An 18,482-nucleotide genomic window follows, 5' to 3' on the forward strand; every position below is an offset into this window, starting at 1 on the left:
TCTGCTACAAATACTGTAATCAAAGCCAAACAGGCAACAAGGCTGGCATTCCTCAGCTCAAGAGCACAACCACTCTGCATACGACCGACTGACCGGTGAGGGTCAAACAGTGCAGTCTACTTCTGGGTTCCTCCTCCAGCCAGTCTCTAACAGGATGTTAGGTCATCCAACTTGTTTCTCTCGTTTCTCCCCTCCCTTCGATGCCACCTCTTTCCTTCTCCCAACCCACTAATAGCTCCTAGTGGCCTTTCAAACTTTTATATTCTCCTTGATTTCCACAAGCACTTGGAGGAGAGTGGCTTGAATTTCTATCTCCAAGCAGAGCATTCCCCCTGAGCTCCAGAACCACACTCCAACTGCCTGCGGGACAGAGCCCTGCCCATCCCTCATGCTCAGCCTAATCCAGCCTCAATGACTCCCTCCCTCCTGCACCCCCACTGCCCCTCCCCTCCCCACTCACCAGAGCCCCATCTCCTACTCACTTCCACTTGAAGCCCCGGTTATCACCACTCACTCAGCAGCACTAACCGGGCACATCCTGGGTGCCAGGCATTGTGCTGGGTGCCAAGGACAAAAAGACAAACATGACAAAATGCAGCCCCCAAGCCAGTGGGGAACACAGGGAAGTGACTTACAAAATATGTGTCAAGTGCCACAGGAGAGGTATACAAAGAAGCTAAGGGACCACGTGCCTGTGACAGAGGTAGGGAAAGCACTTCAGGTCAGCAGGAGAGGGGACGTGAGAAAGGGAGTCTGGCCAGCTGGTCCGAATACCTCTCCCAGAGCCCTAGCTCAAATCCTAATTTCTTCCTAACCTCCACTTCCGCCGCCAACCTGGTCCTGCCACGCCAAGCCAGCCCACGCTCTGCTGCCAGATTAACCTTCCTAAAGAGCAGTTTCAGGCCGGGCTCGGTGGCTCACGCCTGTAATCCCAGCACTTTGGGAGGCCAAGGCAGGCGGATCACCTGAGGTCAGGAGTTCTAGACCAGCCCGACCAACATGGAGAAACCCCATCTCTACTAAAAATACAAAATTAGCCGGGCATGGTGGCGCGTGCCTGTAGTCCCAGCTACTTGGGAGGCTGAGGCAGGAGAATCGCTTGAACCTGGGAGGCAGAGGTTGCAGTGAGCCGAGATTGCACCATTGCACTCCAGCCTGGGAGATAAGAGCAAAACTTGGTCTCAAAAAAAAATAAAGAGCAGTTTCATCCGACTGCTTCTCTGCTCCAAAATGGTCACGAAGCTCCTTGTTTCCTCCTAAATTAACCACCACGGGGCGCACACCCTGGCACTCCCCCTCACCAGCCCTATTTCTTGTCATTTCTCTACACACAAGTACATACCATCTGGCCAAAGTAGACGAGAACTCGCTCGTCGGACAACCCATCCCTGCTTTCCTGCCTCTGTGCCTGTGTCACTTCCTCCTGAGCCCCCATTTTTGTCCATCAAAAGCCTACTTAGAGAAATAAATAATTCACAACAGTGGGCATGGGGAAGAGCACACCGAGGGCAGAGCACGAGGTGGGGGGTTCTGCCGGTTGGCAGTGTTTACTTCCTCGGCTGGGTGGCAGGTACACAAAGTTCCTTATTCTCTGTGCCCTCTGGTAGATATTATTCTATTTAATAATTTATTTTCTTAACGTTTACCTACCTATCAAAGTCTGTCTCTTTTGTTTTGTGGGGACGTAAGTTAAAAAACAACAAAAAAAAACTGTCTCTTGCAACAGAAACCTAACATAGCCAGAGAGCTTTTTCATCTGAACTTCAATGTCATTTAGAATTCACATCTGGCTTTTTTTTTTTTTTTGAGACAGCCTCACTCTGTCACCCAGGCTGAAGTGCAGTGACATGATCATGGCTCACCACAGCCTCAACCTCCCAGGCTCAGGCAATCCTCCCACCTCAGCCTCCTGAATATCTGGGACTACAGGTGTGTGCCACTATGTCCGGCTAATTTTTTTATTTTTTGTAGAGATGGAGTTTCGCTATATTGCACAGACTGGTCTCAAACTACGGGGCTTAAGTAATCTTCCCACCTCGGCCTCCCAAAGTGCTAAGATTACAGGTGTGAGCCACTGCACCCAGCCTGGCCTTTTTCTTATTTTTTTTCAAAAAACTGTGATATAATATACATAAAATTTTCCATCGTAACCATTTTTAAGAGAACAGTTGACAGTTCAGTGGCACTGAGTACATTCATATTATTATGCCACCATCACCACCATCCACCTCTAGAGCCCTTCATCTTCCCTAACAAACTCCCTATTCCCTCTTGTATTGTAGGCATTTCTGTATTTAGTTTATTCCCAAATTATAATCTAGGGATTATGTCCTACTTGTGTATCCATCCTTTACAATACCCTGCACAGGGAAGTGTCCAAGAGCTGTGGAACTGAAATGGAATCTTCCATTTGGGCATCAAGGAAACTACGCCTTTTAGCTAACAGTAACTACCAAGTGTTCACTCTGTGCTAAGTATCATATTAGGAATCTTATTTCATTTAATCTACCCAACAATGCTATGAAAAAGGTTATTGTTATTTTCTCCTTAATTTCCAGTGAGGTAACAACAATTAAAAAGACTAAATACTTGTCAAAGGTCAACCACTGGTATCAAAAGCCAGTTCTGACTCCGACCACTGTGCGATGCCACCCCCACTGCACTTTCAGTAAACGCAGAAGAGCAACTAAATAAATTGATCAAATTTCACCTAAGCCAGTCTACATATTCTGAAAATTGCATCTTAAAAAAAGGGAGCTAACAACAGGTGCTGGAGAGGATGTGGAGAAATAGGAACACTTTCACACTGTTGGTGGGACCGTAAACTAGTTCAACCATTGTGGAAGTCAGTGTGGCGATTCCTCAGGGATCTAGAACTAGAAATACCATTTGACCCAGCCATCCCATTACTGGGTATATACCCAAAGGACTATAAATCATGCTGCCATAAAGACACATGCACACGTATGTTTATTGCGGCACTATTCACAATAGCAAAGAGTTGGAACCAACCCAAATGTCCAACAACGATAGATGGATTAAGAAAATGTGGCACATATACACCATGGAATACTATGCAGCCATAAAAAAGGATGAGTTCATATCCTTTGTAGGGACATGGATGAAACTGGAAAACATCATTCTCAGTAAACTATAGCAAGGACAAAAAACCAAACACCGCATGTTCTCACTCATAGGTGGGAATTGAACAATGAGAACTCATGGACACAGGAAGGGGAACATCACACTCTGGGGACTGTTGTGGGGTTGGGGGAGGGGGGAGGGACAGCATTAGGAGATATACCTAATGCTAAATGAGAGTTAATGGGTGCAGGAAATCAACATGGCACATGGATACATATGTAACAAACCTGCACATTGTGCACATGTACCCTAAAACCTAAAGTATAATAAAAAAAAAAAAAGGGAGCTGGCCTCTACTGAATGCATCCTCTGTACCACTTCTGTTGTGACATTTAGCCTTACAAGTACCCTAAAAGATAGGCATATTATCCTTTCTTTACAGTTGAGGAAACTGAAGCACAGAGTTTAAGTCACTTAAAGTCACACAACTCAGTTCCGTGCTTTCCATAAAATCTTGATGCCTCACTTAACGATAAAATGACATACAACTGAATTTCCGTACATATTCCTAGGCACAGTAATTTTTTACTCATGTAAAAGGTCCATGGAAAAGATTTAAACGTAAAAGTTGAAGCCTTTACGCGTACATAATGATTATACAACACGGATAAAAACAAACTCCAGTAATATTATACTCAAGAGTGCAAATCTTAGCTTCTAAAACAGTCTCACCAGCATTCAGAGCATGTTCGGGAGCCAGTCCCTGGATTTAAAGCAAGGTCAATACATTTCAATGAGCCATTATGATTCATGCAGTAGCTTTCAGCCCCACACACAAATCACACCCGAACACGCCTTAGGGAAACAGCTTCTTCCAGACCAGAGCTCTTTACTTTCCACAAAACAATCTGTCTTTCAGACCCTCAGCATTTTTGCATGCGGGCATGGGCATTTTCATGCCATGGGAACAAAGATCTCCAATTTGAATCGTTAGTGGAATCTTTAGCAGTAACCAATCAGCATTTCCTCAGAAAGCACAGTGAAGAAGTAACTCAAGAGGTCCGGTTTAGTTGCCTAATCCCCTAAGCCACAGTTCCTTTTAAGGGAGTGCCCTGCAAGTCCAATGGGGTTAATGTGGACAGAGGAAGGCACATTCCACTGCCATGTAAAAATAACTTTAAAAATAAAATACATGCATATGAAACATTAGCCAACAGCACAGACAAGAGCATAAGATCATGAAGGATATACTACATTTAGGGAATTGCATAATGAACAGGAGGAACAGGAAGAGAGAAACTGACACACAGGCCCAGAAAATGAGGACTGTTTAGCTAGCTCCGAAATCATGTTCACTACTTAAACTGCACTGAAACTCACACGCCACAATTAAAACAATGTAAGTGAAGCATAATGAACAGCTGCAGTTAAACCTAACAGTGAATGCCTTCAAAACCTAGCCACTTTTTCCAGCCTCCACAAAATATCCCCTCAGGCTTAAAGAAGCCTTACTCTACAATTTAAAACACTTCCTTCTGCCAATTAAAAAAAAAAAAAAAAGAAATCCTTCGGTTCAGGTTAAGAGATTCTATGCTGTGAAAGGCCTGTTATATTTACCATTTCACCCTATACCTACTCAAATACATAATCATTTTGACCACAGAAAGATAAATGTTTGGCTGGGCGTGGTGGCCCACGCCTGTAATCCCAGCACTTTGGGAAATCAAGGCAGGAATATGGTTTAGGGCCAGGAATTCAAGAGGCAACATAGCAAGACCCCATCTCCACAAAAAAACAAAAATAAAAAATTAGCTGGTGGCAGCGGGGTGCGGTGGCTCACGCCTTTAATTCTAGCACTATGGGAGGCTGAGGCAGGCGGATCGCCTGAGGTCAGGAGTTCAAAACCAGCCTGGTCAACATGCTGAAACCCCATCTCTACTAAAAATACAAAAATTAGCTGGGTGTGATGGCGCACACCTGTGAGCCCTGCTACGCAGGAGGCTAAGGCACGAGAACCACTTGAACCCAGGAGGCCGAGGTTGCAGTGAGCCGAGATTGTACTACTGCACTCCAGCTGGGCAACAGAGCAAGCTCCTTTCTCAAAAAAAAAAAAAAAAAGGAAAAGGTAAATGTTTTTTAGGCTAATTGCAAATCATAATTTACTCAACATTCTTGAAATGGGATCCTAGTAACTTTCAGGATGATCTGGTATTAATGATTGTCAGTCATCTTTCAAAAAGAGAACTATTAATACAAGTGATTAATTATTGCAATTACTTTTTATTGAGCCCTACTGATGGGCTGTGTTAAGTACTAACAGGCATCATCTCACCTGATCCTCACATTAACTTTATGAAATAGGTATTACTGTCATATTATCCTTTTCCAACAGATACTCAGGCAGGTGAAGTGACTTGCCTGCAATCACACAGCTGGGAAGCGGCCAAGTCCAGTCTGGAGTGTGTGATTCCAAAGCCAGAATGTTCTTTAACACGCCATCACAAATGTTCCATTTGGTCAACAGTGGACAGTTCATAAAATATTTTCTTCTATTGTGTCTCACAATCACCCCCAACATAAGCCAATGCATAGCATTACCAGGTGAGTGAAACTACCATGAACAAAAATTTCGGTTCACATTACACCCATTCCGAGAAAGGCACCACACAGGACCAGGACAACAGGATTGACAGTGATCCTCGCTAGGTGAGCTAAGGTATTTTGGTTTTCAAGTTGTTTCCTTGTTTTAAAAGGACTACACCCAGAAAAGCAAACTACTGCTGAGTAATTTAATGTGAACTATGCAGACTTATCAAGTGGAGTCGCTCAGGCCTCAATACTTCTCTTGGGTATTCAGGTATGGTCACTTTCACTCAAAAAAACAAAAAACAAAAAACAAAAAAAATTCCTGCCAGACGAATTTACCTTTCTCTTTAAAAAATAATCTTCAGGTTCCGAGGTAGAGGAAACAGGTGAGGTTGTCCCTAACAGCCTCCAAGTGAACAGAATGAACTTGATTCGTTCCACAATCTTCCCTCCACTAAAGGCAGTTTATTTCTATTAATGTTCCACCAACAAAGCTACAGTACTCAGTTCTTACTGCAACAGAATAGTCACATATACCAAAATAACTTGTAGGCAGTGTTACACATTAGAAAAATATACCTATCATTTTATTATTAAACCAGAAAAACCCTGCTGACAATCAACAAAAGGTCTCCCAGCAACTGAAAAGCAGAGAAACTAAGCAAAGACTTTTTCTTTGGAGACATGAAACTCATTCAGCTAAAAAAGATGGATTTTGTCACTTCTTATTCTCCAAAATGGAAGGTGCCACATGGAGACCATAAACGGGGTAAACTGTATCTTGGAGCAACGTTATTATGTGCCAAGTTACAAAGCCCATGAATACAAGGGGTGTATTAACGGAAAGACTGATAGCATCTTACTACAGTGGCCTCTCTGTAGCTCCGGACAATGATCTGTTGAGGGTTTTCCAGGGATTTTGAATGTGCAACCTCCATACAAGCTCTCTTTTAAGGGGGCTGGCTTGGTGCTAAACAATCCCTCTTCGGAAAGAAAGCCAAAAGCCCCCACATGGGCTCCTGGGTGAGAGGCTCAGCACTGTAGGCGTGGGAAGGCTCAGACTTCAGAGACATAAAGGAGTGGTAGGTGGGCCAGGAAGAGCTGGGATTAGCCTGGGCCCACCTGCCTGGAGGAGAACCAGACCCATAAGATCAGACTTTCCGAGAATGAGTCCAAATGGGTTGAGAGAAAGGGAGCACGCACTGCAAATCTGCAAGGATGAAGTCAGTTACCCGAGAGCAAACCACACCTCAAGGTATGAAGGAAGATAACCAGAAACAGGAGCTGGCACATGCCTTTCGGGGGCTGGGCAAGGCTTGACTCTCAGAGGTGAGGGTTGGCAGCCAGCCCCAAACCCCCATTTTATCTTCTTCCTGAAACAGCTCCAGGAACCTTCCTTGGTCCCAGACACGTGAGATACAGTGGTACAAAGCCAGCCACACGAAATTTCCCACCTTCCCTTCCTCGGTGGAGGGGGCAACTCTTACAGAAAGACGTATCCTGTCGCCACCCTTAGGCCTATCCACGAACTCCCGTAACTCTGCTTGGGCCACTTCAAAAGAAGTCAGACTCCAGGGGCACTCTTGGGACCCCTTAGATACATGGAACCTTCAAACCTTACCCTGGCTATGGTATGACCATGGACTCCTGCCTCCAAACCCTGGAGACCCTCACCCAACCCTTAAAGAGCCTCAGAACCACCTCATAGACTCAGCTACAGACCCTCAGCCTCCCGAATCCATCTTGGAACCCTCAATCCTCTCCTAAGAGTCCTATTTGGATACTCCACTCAGTCCCCCAAAACCTACTCTGATCCCCTATAGCTGCCTCAGTCCCCCTGGATGCCCCCAACCTTTCCTCTTAAAGGAAACCCCCCAACCCCTACCAGATCTAGCTCTTGGCCCCCCTCAGTCACCCCTAATCCTCGCCTCCGATTCAGCCCTTATTACTCTCCCCTCTCCTCCGGACAAACCAATCTCAGATCCCCCTAGTTCCGTCCTCTTCCGCCTGGACCCAACGATAGCACTCTAATCCCCAAATTCCCATTCCAGGCTCCCTAATCTCCACTTCAGACCCAGCCTTAAGTCCTCAGCCCCGCAAAACCTTGTCTCAGGACCCCCAATCGGCTCCCCAAGCCCCGTCTCAGGACCCTTTTTCCCGTCTCAGGACCCTTTTTCCCGTCTCAGGACCCTTTTTCCCGTCTCAGGACCCTTTTTCCCGTCTCAGGACCCTTTTTCCCGTCTCAGGACCCTTTTTCCCGTCTCAGGACCCTTTTTCCCGCCTCAGGACCCTTTTTCCCGTCTCAGGACCCTTTTTCCCGTCTCCGCCCTAGTCTCGGTCCCCTCAGTCCCTCAAACCCTCTCTCAGGCCCCCGATTCCTGCCTAAGCACCAGTCGCGGTTCCCTGGCTCCCGAACCCCGCCCCAAGCGCCCCCATTTCTAGCCCAGTTCCCTCAACACGACCAGAGGCGCCGCGGTCGCCGAGGCCCCACAGCCGCCGCCTTAAGCCCCAGCTCGGCTCACCTCCTCCATCTTCTGCACCATCTCCGTCAGCTGGCCCTCGTCCTCCAGCAGCTCGTTGAGCTGCACCAGCGACAGCCCGGCGAACCGGGCTTCGCTCCCGGCGCCCGCCATCCCCACGTCTCGGCCGTCGTCGCCACCGCCGCTGCGGCCACCAGGCTCCGCCGACCGGAAGCGCCGCCCTCAAGGGCCGCCCCCCGCGGGGGGGCACGTGACGCCAGCCCTGGGTCGTGACGTCATCACCGTGCGGGCGGGCGGACGGACGTGACGTAAGTGTCGCGGCTCGCGTGAAGTGGAATGTATCAGGGACAGTCGGGACTTCTAAAGGGAGGGGAAGGGCACTATGATTGGGCTGTGACGCGTGAGCGCATTAATGACGTCACTGCGGCTTGGGAGAGCGCGCCATGAGGTCATAACAGTCTTTTTCCTCCAGGAAGAGAGAGACCGCGATCCAAGGAAAACAGGCAGTGGGAAGGAAGTTACTGCAGCCTGTGAGCCCAGCCCGATGCACGGAACCCAAAAGACGGAGACTTCATGGGGAAACAACATTAGGTGTCACTGGTTCCTTGGAATTGTGGAGCTGCCACGTCATTCATTTAACAAATATATTTTGAGACCTACTCTGTACTGGGCATTGAGTATACAGTTCTGAATAAAGCAAAACGGACCCCTGCTTACATGGAGCTAACAGAATGAAAGAGGACGCAAACAAAACAAGAAATAAGTAAAATAATTAGGAGATCACAAGGGAATGGACACTGAAATAAGAGAATAAAAAGACCTTTAGGGTAGTAAGAGATGGCACTTTCAGAGAAGTGGCGTCTAAGGAAATGTGAAGGATGAAAAGGGAGGAACCAGCCACCATTTCTGTAGGAAGTTCAAGGCAGCAAAACCAGCACGTGCAAAGGCCCTGAGACAGGACTAACTTGGTGCATTCAGGAATGGGAAGAAGGCCAGTAAGGCTGGAGCATTTTGAGCAAGGACCCACTGAGTGGCCCCTTTGCATCACCTCAGAGGAAGGTGCCCAGACATCCAGATGGGCCAACCTGTGCTCCTTCAGAAACAACACGATTTAGGGTGCAGTCGCTCTCATTCTCCCAGCTACCGGGAAGCCTCTTAAGATCCAGGAGCCTGGGAACTCATTATCCTACTTTGGAATCTGTCATAGTTCTAGTTAGAAGAAACCTAAGGCTGAGGTTAATGACAGCCCCCTAATTTTACACATAAGGAAACTGAAGCCCTGGGAGGGGGAAGTTTTTTGGGCTTTTGCTTTGTTTCTGAAAATCAAGTAATTGGCAGGTCTCCTGGCTCCCAGTCTGGCGTCCACCACGCTGGCATCATAACACACTGACCTCGTCGCATAACTCAGCTCTGAACACAGTCGAGGCATTCAGCAAATGCTTATCGGCAGACTTAGGGGCTTTGTGTATGAAGCTGATGCTTCTGCAACTCCATGGGTAAAACATAAGGTCTGTGTTCTCCATCCATACGTTAGGCTGGGCTCTGCCAACCTCTTCTCTCCTTCCAGCCCGTTGTACTAAGGGCTTGTGTTTGCAGAAAAATGATGAAAGTTAGAGGAACTACTGCTTTTTTTATTTTTTGAGACAGAGTCTTGCTCTGTCGTCCAGGCTGGAGTGCAGTGGTGCGATCTCAGCTCACCTCAATCTCTGCCTCCTGGGTTGAAGCAATTCTCCTGCCTCAGCCTTCCAAGTAGCTGGGACTACAGGCATGCGCCACCACGCTCAGCTAATTTTTGTGTTTTTAGTCGAAATGGGGTTTCACCATGTTGGCCAGGTTGGTCTCGAACTCCTGACCTCAAGTGATCTGCCCACCTCAGCCTCCCAAAGTGCTGGGATTACAGACCTGAGCCACCGCGCCCAGCCAAAAGAAATGTTTCTTATGATCCGTAAGCTAAAGGTTTTTTGTTTGTTTGTTGTTGTTGTTGTTGTTTTTGAGATAGAGTCTCGCCCTGTCGCCCAGGCTGGAGTGCAGTGGCGTAATCTCAGCTCACTGCAAGCTCTGCCTTCCAGGTTCACGCTGTTCTCCTGCCTCAGCCTCCCAAGTAGCTGGGACTACAGGCACTCGCCACCCCGCCCGGCTAGTTTTTTGTATTTTCAGTAGTGACGGTGTTTCACAGTGTTAGCCCGGATGGTCTCAATCTTCTGACCTCGTGATCCGCCCACCTCGGCCTCCCAAAGTGCTGGGATTACAGGCATGAGCCACTGTACCCGGCCAAACTAAAGGTTTTATTGAGCTCAAAAGGACACTCAGTAGTTTTCTTCCTTCTAACTTGTTATACTTGGTGAAGAAAGATGGCTCTAAGGAGGAAAGGACACAAGCGGGAAGGAGATGTAGGAAGCTGGCGTTTCTTTTTTCCATTTCCCTCCAGGAGAAGAATAGACCTGTCAAATTGAGAATAGTAGCTCTATTTCCAGGAAATCCTCTCTATGAGGCTTAAGATGTCCAGGAATTTCTCATAGTCCCCACAGAAGATGAGAATAAGGTAGGGGTCAGAGCTCTCCAGAATCTAGAGGGATGATGTGATTTAACCAAGAACATACCCCAGGAACGAAACTGGCTTCAGAATGGCATACCCATATACAGTGACCTCTAAAGGTACTAAGTTTAAACAAGGCTCACTTGCCACCCTTGCCCAGTCCTTTTATAACTCTTCTCATACCTGCTATCTGCCACCAACCTATTGGAGTCATACACCACTTCCTTTGTTAGAGCAAACCACAAAATCATCTTGTTTTCTGCTACTCTAAAAACTTCTTGTCACTCTTAAAGGGGGTTGAGAGAAGAAAAGAAAATGTCAAAGCTTCCTCGCATCAGTGTCAAACCTGTCAATTTAATGCATGGATGGATTTGCATGTCTTTTTCCTTTTATCGGTTGGCTGATATTTGGGTTTCTTTATGCACCTACGTCTGCTTGTAATGCTTGTGGGTTAACTAAGATTTTGCTCTGGTGAATCAAGGGCAATGTATGCATGTGCCAGAGCTTCACTCTCAATGGGAGCATTGTTGCCATCTGAGCAATGAATCTCCTGTTACACAATATTGGGAATTGTTTGGCAAGCATACTTAAAACACACACACACACACACACACACACACACACAACCTTTGCGTAGTTGAACCTAAAAATCTTCTAGCCTTGGGGTTAGAATTCTTTCTCTCCCATTGGTAGATTTATCCAGAAATGATTTCCAGTTTGAGACGCTGGGAGAAAATGTATTAATAAGAAGGTGTCCATAGCATAGCACACATAGCTACAAAACTATGTGTGTGCACTAGAGGAATTATTCCCCCAGGTGTCAGGTGGAATAGCCATGCTTCTCTGGGGACTCACAGCCTGATGTCACCACCATGTCACTGTCATGTACTGATACCTACGTGTCCAAAATGACCTACATACTAGTCATCCAGAAAAAAGAAATCCTTTTACAGTCTCTGCTTTGGAGAGCAAGAGAAGATATACAAATATAGAATAGTATTTTTAAAATTATATTTAGGGTTGATGTTATTTTGGTGTGTTATAAAGGTAGGAGGCCAGGCCCGGTGTCTTACACCTGTAATCCCAGCACTTTGGTAGGCCAAGGCGGGTGGATCGCTTGAGGTCAGGAGTTCGAGACCAGCCTGGCCAATGTAATGAAACCCCATCTCTACCGAAAATACAAGAATTAGCCAGGTGTGGTGGCATATGCCTGTAGTCCCAGCTACTTGGGAGGCTGAGGCAGGAGAGTCACTTCAACCTGGAAGATGGAGGTCTATAGAATGGTCACAGGAGGGGAGGGTGAATAAATGACCATTATTATGAGAACTTAAATGTCCAACAGTATGGGAATGGTTAAGTAAATTGTAGTAAATCTGATCAATGGTATATTTTCAGCCATTAAAATAAGATACGCAAAGACTATGAAGCTACGTGGAAAAACCAACATCAGTTAAGGTACAAAGGCAAAATATAAATGTAGGCTGGGCATGGTGGCTCACACCTATAATCCCAGCACTTTAGAAGCCTGGGGTGGGATGATCCCTTGAGTACAGGAGTTCAAGGCCATCGTGGGCATGCGAGGGAGACTCTGTCTCTACAAATATAAAATAAAATAAAATAAAATAGCCCGGTATGGTGATGCATGCCTGTGGTCCCAGCTACTTGGGAGGCTGAGGTGGGAGGATTGGTGAGGTCCAGGAGGTTGAGGTGGCAATGAGCTGTGGTCGCACCACTGCACTCCAGCCTGGCCAAGAGATTAAGACCCTGTCTCTTTCTCTCTCTTTCTCTCTCTCTCTCTCTCATTCTCTGTGTGTATGTGTGTGTATCACATGTATAATGTGTATACAGACTGATTATAATGAACAAGCTATATTTCTATAGGACAAAGACTCGAGAGTAACAAAGTATTTAAGTTGTTAGTGGAGAAGTTAGTAATTTTTTTTTTTAAGGTTACAACAATGCTTGTGGATTGAAGTTTTTTTTTGTTTTTGTTTTTGTTTTTTTGAGACAGAGTTTCGCTTTGCCGCCCAGGCTAGAGTGCAGTGGCACGATCTCAGCTCACTGCAACCTCCGCCTCCCAGGATCAAGTGATTCTCATGCCTCAGCCTCCTGAGTAGCTGGGATTACAGGCACATGCCACCACGCCCAGCTAATTTTTATATTTTTAGTAGGGACGGAGTTTCAACATGTTGGCCAGGCTGGTCTCGAACTCTTGATCTCAGGTGATCCACCCACCTCGGCCTCCCAAAGTGCTGAGATTACAGGAGTGAGCCACCACACCCAGCCAAGGATTTTTGTATTTTTTTTTTGACTAAAAGAAGAAAACTAATATAACTAATGTAAATGTAGCTGCTCACAACCTCAAGAAAAACAGAAAAGAGTTTATTAAATGTCACTGGCAAAACCAAAATGGTCACCAACAAAAATAATAAAATCCCGAAAACCCAAACTTTTGTGCTGCACCAACCCACAATAAATAAAAATGTATTAGGTGATATGCCATGAAACAGAGCAGGGCAGATTTTCACAGCCTGATTTTCACTAAACTCCCTGCTGGAGTGTTACTGAAAATTCACTTTTCTTACTATTTACTTAGAGGAAGATGGGGGTCTTAATCTTGCTCTTTTTTTTATCTCTCAACAAAAATGCTTCTGTTTTGCATCATTATTTCATATTTAAAAAGAGTCAATAAAGCTATTTTTACGTCTTGTGTTGATCAACCCAGCCAGGGAGAACCATTGCAAGACCACTTAATTTTTGCTTCCCTTATGAATGATTTCTCTGGTCACCCCTAGAGAGGACCCCAACTGTTTTCAAGTCCCAGAACCTTGCTTTCCTCACTAAAATAGCCTTCAGAAAGTGGCCCTGCGGCATTTTTTTGCCTGATTTGTCTTGACACTGCAGATAAACCACAGAGGCAACAGACTGTTCCCTGCTTATATGCACTGTGATAAGCCTGACAGTTTCAAGATTAGGTTCATCCACCAAGAAATTAACTCAGCTCTAACATTCACTTCGAACCCTGACAACGTTGAAAAACCTTACATAGAAGTGGTTATAACACTTGAGGTGGTTTACACAGAGGTAAAAGTACAGAGACAGGATTTCCAGGCATTGGGTTTGCAAATTCTCTAGAGAGAAACTAGAAACTGAAACCCTCTCAAGGTGGCTTTTTTTTTTTTTTTTTTTTAAGGAAACCTTTATAGGTTTTTGTTTGCTTGCTTCTTTAGTTACAAAAGTAATTTGCACCTTGAGTTTCTTAACTGAGTCATGGGCTTATTATATTATTATCTATTCCTTTTGATAAATTTGAAATATTTATAATAAAATATACAAATTAACATCCAAATACTTAAAAATAACGTTTACTGTAAAAACTGTCTAAACTGTGAGAAGTGTGTAAACTGAAATGTTAACAACAAACCCTATTGAACCCATATCCCAGAGGTAGCCCCAATGATCAGTTTTGTTTCTGGTTCTAGAATTTTTTAAAAGATAAACATGTATGGACTGGGCACGGTGGCTCACGCCTGTAATCCCAGCACTTTGGGAGGCTGAGGCGGGTGGATCACGAGGTCAGGAGATCGAGACCAGCCTGGCTAACATGGCGAAATCCCGTCTCTACTAAAAATACAAAAAATTAGCTGGGCGTGGTGGCGGGCACCTGTAATCCCAGCTACTTGGGAGGCTGAGACAGGAGAATCACTTGAACCAGAGAGGCGGAGGTTGCAGTGAGTCGAGATTGCACCATTGCACTCCAGCCTGGGTGACAAAGCAAGACTCCATCTCAAAAAAGATAAACATGTACATAAGTTAACTTTTCATTTAATAGAAGATCTTACTACTCTACAAATGGCATTTCGGTACTGTACTTTCAGCTATACTACATTCTTTTTAACTACTGTATAGTATTCCAGAGTAGACACTGTGGCATGCATGGATGCATTTAGTTATGAGACAGGGTCTCATGTTATAGCCCAGGCTGGACTGCAGTGATGAGATCATAGCTCAATGCAGCCTCAAACTCCTGGCCTGAAGCAATCCTCCCTACTCAGCCTCCTGAGTAGTTGAGACTACAGGTATGTGCCACCATACCTGACTTACTGTGGCATTTAGATTTCTTTGTCTATACAATAAGCTGTGAAAAACACTATTGTGTACATAATCTTTGTGTACATCTTAAGCCTATATGTAGGATAATTTCCTAGAAATTGAATCACTTTTTTTGTTGTTGTTTTTTGACAGAGTCTTTCTCTGTTGCCCAAGCTGGAGTGCAGCAGCACTATCTTGGCTCACTGCTCAAGCCTCAAGCTCCTGGGCTCGAGTGATCCTCCCACCTCAGCCTCTTGAGTAGCTGGGACCATAGGCACACACCCCTATGCCCTGCTATTTTTTTTTTCTTTTTGAAAGACGGGGTCTTGCTGTGTTGCCCAGGCTGGTCTGGAACTCCTGACCTCAAGGATCCTCCTGCCTCAGCCTCCCAAAGTGCTGGGATTACAGGCGTGAGCCACCATGCCAAGACTTCTTTTTAATTTAAAAAAATTAAAAAGATCCTTGGCTGGGCACAGTGGCTCACGCCTATAATCCCAACACTTTGGGAGGCTGAGGCAGGAGGATCCTTGAGGTCAGGAGTTCCAGACCAGCCTGGGCAACATAGCAAGACCCCGTCTTTCAAAAAGAAAAAAAAATAGCAGCCAGGCCAACATAGTGAAACCCCATCTCTACTAAAAATATAAAAATTAGCTAGGCATGGTGGTGTGCACCTGTGATCCCAGCTACTCGGAAGGCTGAGGCACAAGAATCTCTTGAACCCGGGAGGTAGATCTTGGCTGCAGTGGCATGATCTTGGCACTTTGGGAGGCCAAGGTGGGAGGATCTCGAGCCCAGGAGTTCAAGATCAGCCTGGGCAACATGGAAAAACCCTGTCTCTACTAAAAACACAAAAATTAGCCGGGCGTAGTGGTGCATGCCTGTAATTCCAGCACTTGGAAGACTAGATGGGAGGATCACCTGAGCCCAGGAAGTCGAGGCTGCAGTGAGCAGTGATCGTGCCACTGTACTCCAGCCTGGGCAACAAAGTGAGACTCTGTCTCAAAAAAAAAAAAAAAAAATTACCTGGGCATGGTGGCACATGCTTGTAGTCCCAGCTACTTAGGAGGCTGAGTCAGGAGGATTGCTTGAGCCCAGGATTTGGAGGCTGCAGTGAGCTATAATCGTGCCGCTGCTCTCCAGCCTGGGAGACAGAGCAAGACCCTGTCTCAAAAGTAATAATAAAATGGCATAAAATAAAATTCAAACAGTAGATAAGGGGGTCAAACAAAAACCATTAACAACTTGTTTCCTTCCAGAAGTTTTTTCAATGCTTATTCAAGCAACTATATTCATATCCACCCTCCCACCACTTTTTTTTTTAAAGCAAGAGAGATCACACTCTACTTATATGGAACGTGTCACTCTGCAATCATATAGCTAAGGACAAATCAATATAACTCCTTAGCGACATTAGCTGACCCATAGCTGGTTCCAAAACCTCTTGAAACCTGTTCAACAGGTGTTGCCTGAATTTGCCTTTCCCCTAGTAGTGCTGAAAATAATGTTGGTGTTTTTTTTTTTTTTTCCTTTGAATTCCATGCAGGGTGTTTTCTTCTTTTTTTTTCAAGTGAAGATTCTTCTCGGCAGAAGGTGTTAATCCAGGCACTAAATCTGGAACATTCTAATCACTGTGAAATTTTGCATGTCTCGTCTTTTGCAGAAAATGTGTGAAGATACCAGTTTATTCTGCTCTTACCTTGTGGTCCTTCTCGAGGTGATTCTGCATATGCTAATGATCTTACGTCAGCTCCCACCTCAGTCACTCCGACCTCTTCACCTCCTGGACCTGTTGCCCTCAACGTCAGTGCTACAGAAACCCACCTAGTTTACGCTCTTCTTTCAAGAGGGGGTGCCCTGTCTGATGCACTCAAAATCTACTCCCTCCTCCCGAGCCTTTCTATTTATATAACTGCATAATGTTTAACTGTACAGGGAAGCTATGAATCCTGTATTCATTTCCTATGCTGTGACAAACGACAACTAACTTAGTGGCTTAAGCAACACTCATTTCTTCTCTTACAGTTCTGCAGGTCAGATGTCCAAAATCACGACGTCCTAAAGGCAAGGTGTTGGCAGCCCTGGTTCTTTCTGGAAACTCAGAGGGGAGAATCAGCTTCCTTGCTTTTCTCCCAGCTTCTAGGGGCCTCGGTCAATCTCTGCCTGTTTTCAGATCGCCTCCTCTGACCCTGATGCTCCTGCCTCCCTCTTAGGAAGGCTTTTGTGATGACACTAGACTCACCTGGATAGCCCAGGCGCCACTCCCCACCGCAAGGCCCTTCGCTTAATCAGACCTGCAAAGACTTTGTACCACACAAAACAACGCTGGCAGGGCATGAGGATGCGGGTGTAATTGGGGAATTATTATTTAGTCTTCCACGCCATCCTCCTTTACAAATAAATAAATTAGGACAAAGAAACTAAGTTCTCCTTGGCCACCTAACTATTCATCCTTTCTCCCCAGCGGCGACCACTGTTAACACTCCTTGGTGTGAATTTTTCCAGACCATTTTTATTCTTTAACATATATACATATGAATGCACAACAGATTTATTTGGTGTTGTTTTGGGTAGTATTTTTGTTAAAAAATATGGCATCCTATTCTGTAACATGCTTCTGTCTCTGTTTTGAAATCCATCTCTATTAATACACATAAAACTAGTTCAGCTACCACTTTTAAAAAATTACTTCTTATTGTGGTACAATATACATAAAGTTTATCATTCTAACCATTATTATTTATTTATTTATTTTTGAGACACAGTCTTGCTCTGTCACCCAGGCTGGGGTGCAGTGGCAGATCTTGGCTCACTGCAACCTCCACCTTCTGGGTTCAAGCAATTCTCCTGCCTCAGCCTCCTGAGTAGCTGGGATTACAGGTATGCACCACCACACCCAGCTAATTTTTGTATTTTTAGTAGAGACAGGTTTCGCCATGTTGGCCAGGCTATTCTCGAACTCCTGACCTCAAGTGATCTGTTCTCCTCAGCCTCCCAAGGTGCTGGGATTACAGGTGTGAGCCACCGCATCTGGCCCTTGCTGTTTTTGTGTGTGTGTGTGTTTGGTTTTTTGTTTTGTTTTTGTTTTTTTGTTTTTTTTGAGATGGAGTTTCGCTCTCGTTGCCCAGGCTAGAGTGTAGTGTGACTCGATCTCGGCTCACTGCAACTTCCACCTCCCAGGTTCAAGCGATTCTTCTGCCTCCACCTCCCAAGTAGCTGGGATTACAGGCATGTGCCACCACACCCAGCTATTTTTTTTTTTTTTTTTTTAACTAGAGACAGAGTCTTGCTCTGTCGCCCAGGCTGGAATGCAGTGGTGCAATCTCGGCTTACTGCAACCTCCGCCTCCTGGGTTCAAGCAATTCTCCTGCCTCATCCTCCCGAGTAACTGGGACTACAGGCACACTCTGCCATGCCCGGCTAATTTCTTTTGTATTTTAGCAGAGACAAGGTTTTCACCGTGTTGCCCAGGCTGCTCTTGAACTCTTGAACTCCAGCAGTCTGCCCTCCTTGGCCTCCCAAAGTGCTAGGATTACAGGTGTGAGCCACTGCGCCAGGCCTAATTTTGTATTTTTAGTAGAGACAGAGTTTCACCATGTTGGCCAGGCTTGTCTCAAACTCCTGACCTCAGGTGATCCACCCACCTTGGCCTCCCAAAGTGCTGGGATTACAGGCATGAGCAACCATGCCCAGCCTCTGCTGTATTT

At 45.6% G+C, this 18,482-nt stretch overlaps 1 protein-coding gene and 1 long non-coding RNA gene across 3 annotated transcripts in view; one reads left to right on the forward strand and one right to left on the reverse strand.

Moving 5' to 3' along the window:
• Nucleotides 1-8,381, reverse strand: part of VPS37B (VPS37B subunit of ESCRT-I) — a 32,203-nt gene extending 23,822 nt beyond the window's left edge. The window contains exon 1 of one of the 2 annotated variants that reach the window (XM_055238029.2): nucleotides 8,193-8,381. In XM_055238029.2, coding sequence (XP_055094004.1) covers nucleotides 8,193-8,303 — 111 coding nt within the window. In that variant the 5' untranslated portion in view covers nucleotides 8,304-8,381. Of the gene's footprint in view, nucleotides 1-3,816; nucleotides 3,968-8,192 lie in introns of those variants that run through there. The other variant, XM_063614725.1, reaches the window with a different exon arrangement.
• Nucleotides 7,208-17,199, forward strand: LOC134732067 (uncharacterized). The gene is made up of 3 exons (XR_010114993.1): nucleotides 7,208-8,458; nucleotides 8,623-9,658; nucleotides 16,439-17,199. It is a non-coding gene; the product is annotated as an uncharacterized lncRNA (long non-coding RNA).
• Nucleotides 17,200-18,482: the final 1,283 nt, after the last annotated feature.

The sequence above is a fragment of the Symphalangus syndactylus genome, chromosome 13, assembly GCF_028878055.3.
Source record: "Symphalangus syndactylus isolate Jambi chromosome 13, NHGRI_mSymSyn1-v2.1_pri, whole genome shotgun sequence".
In the NCBI taxonomy this organism is placed as follows: domain Eukaryota; kingdom Metazoa; phylum Chordata; class Mammalia; order Primates; family Hylobatidae; genus Symphalangus; species Symphalangus syndactylus.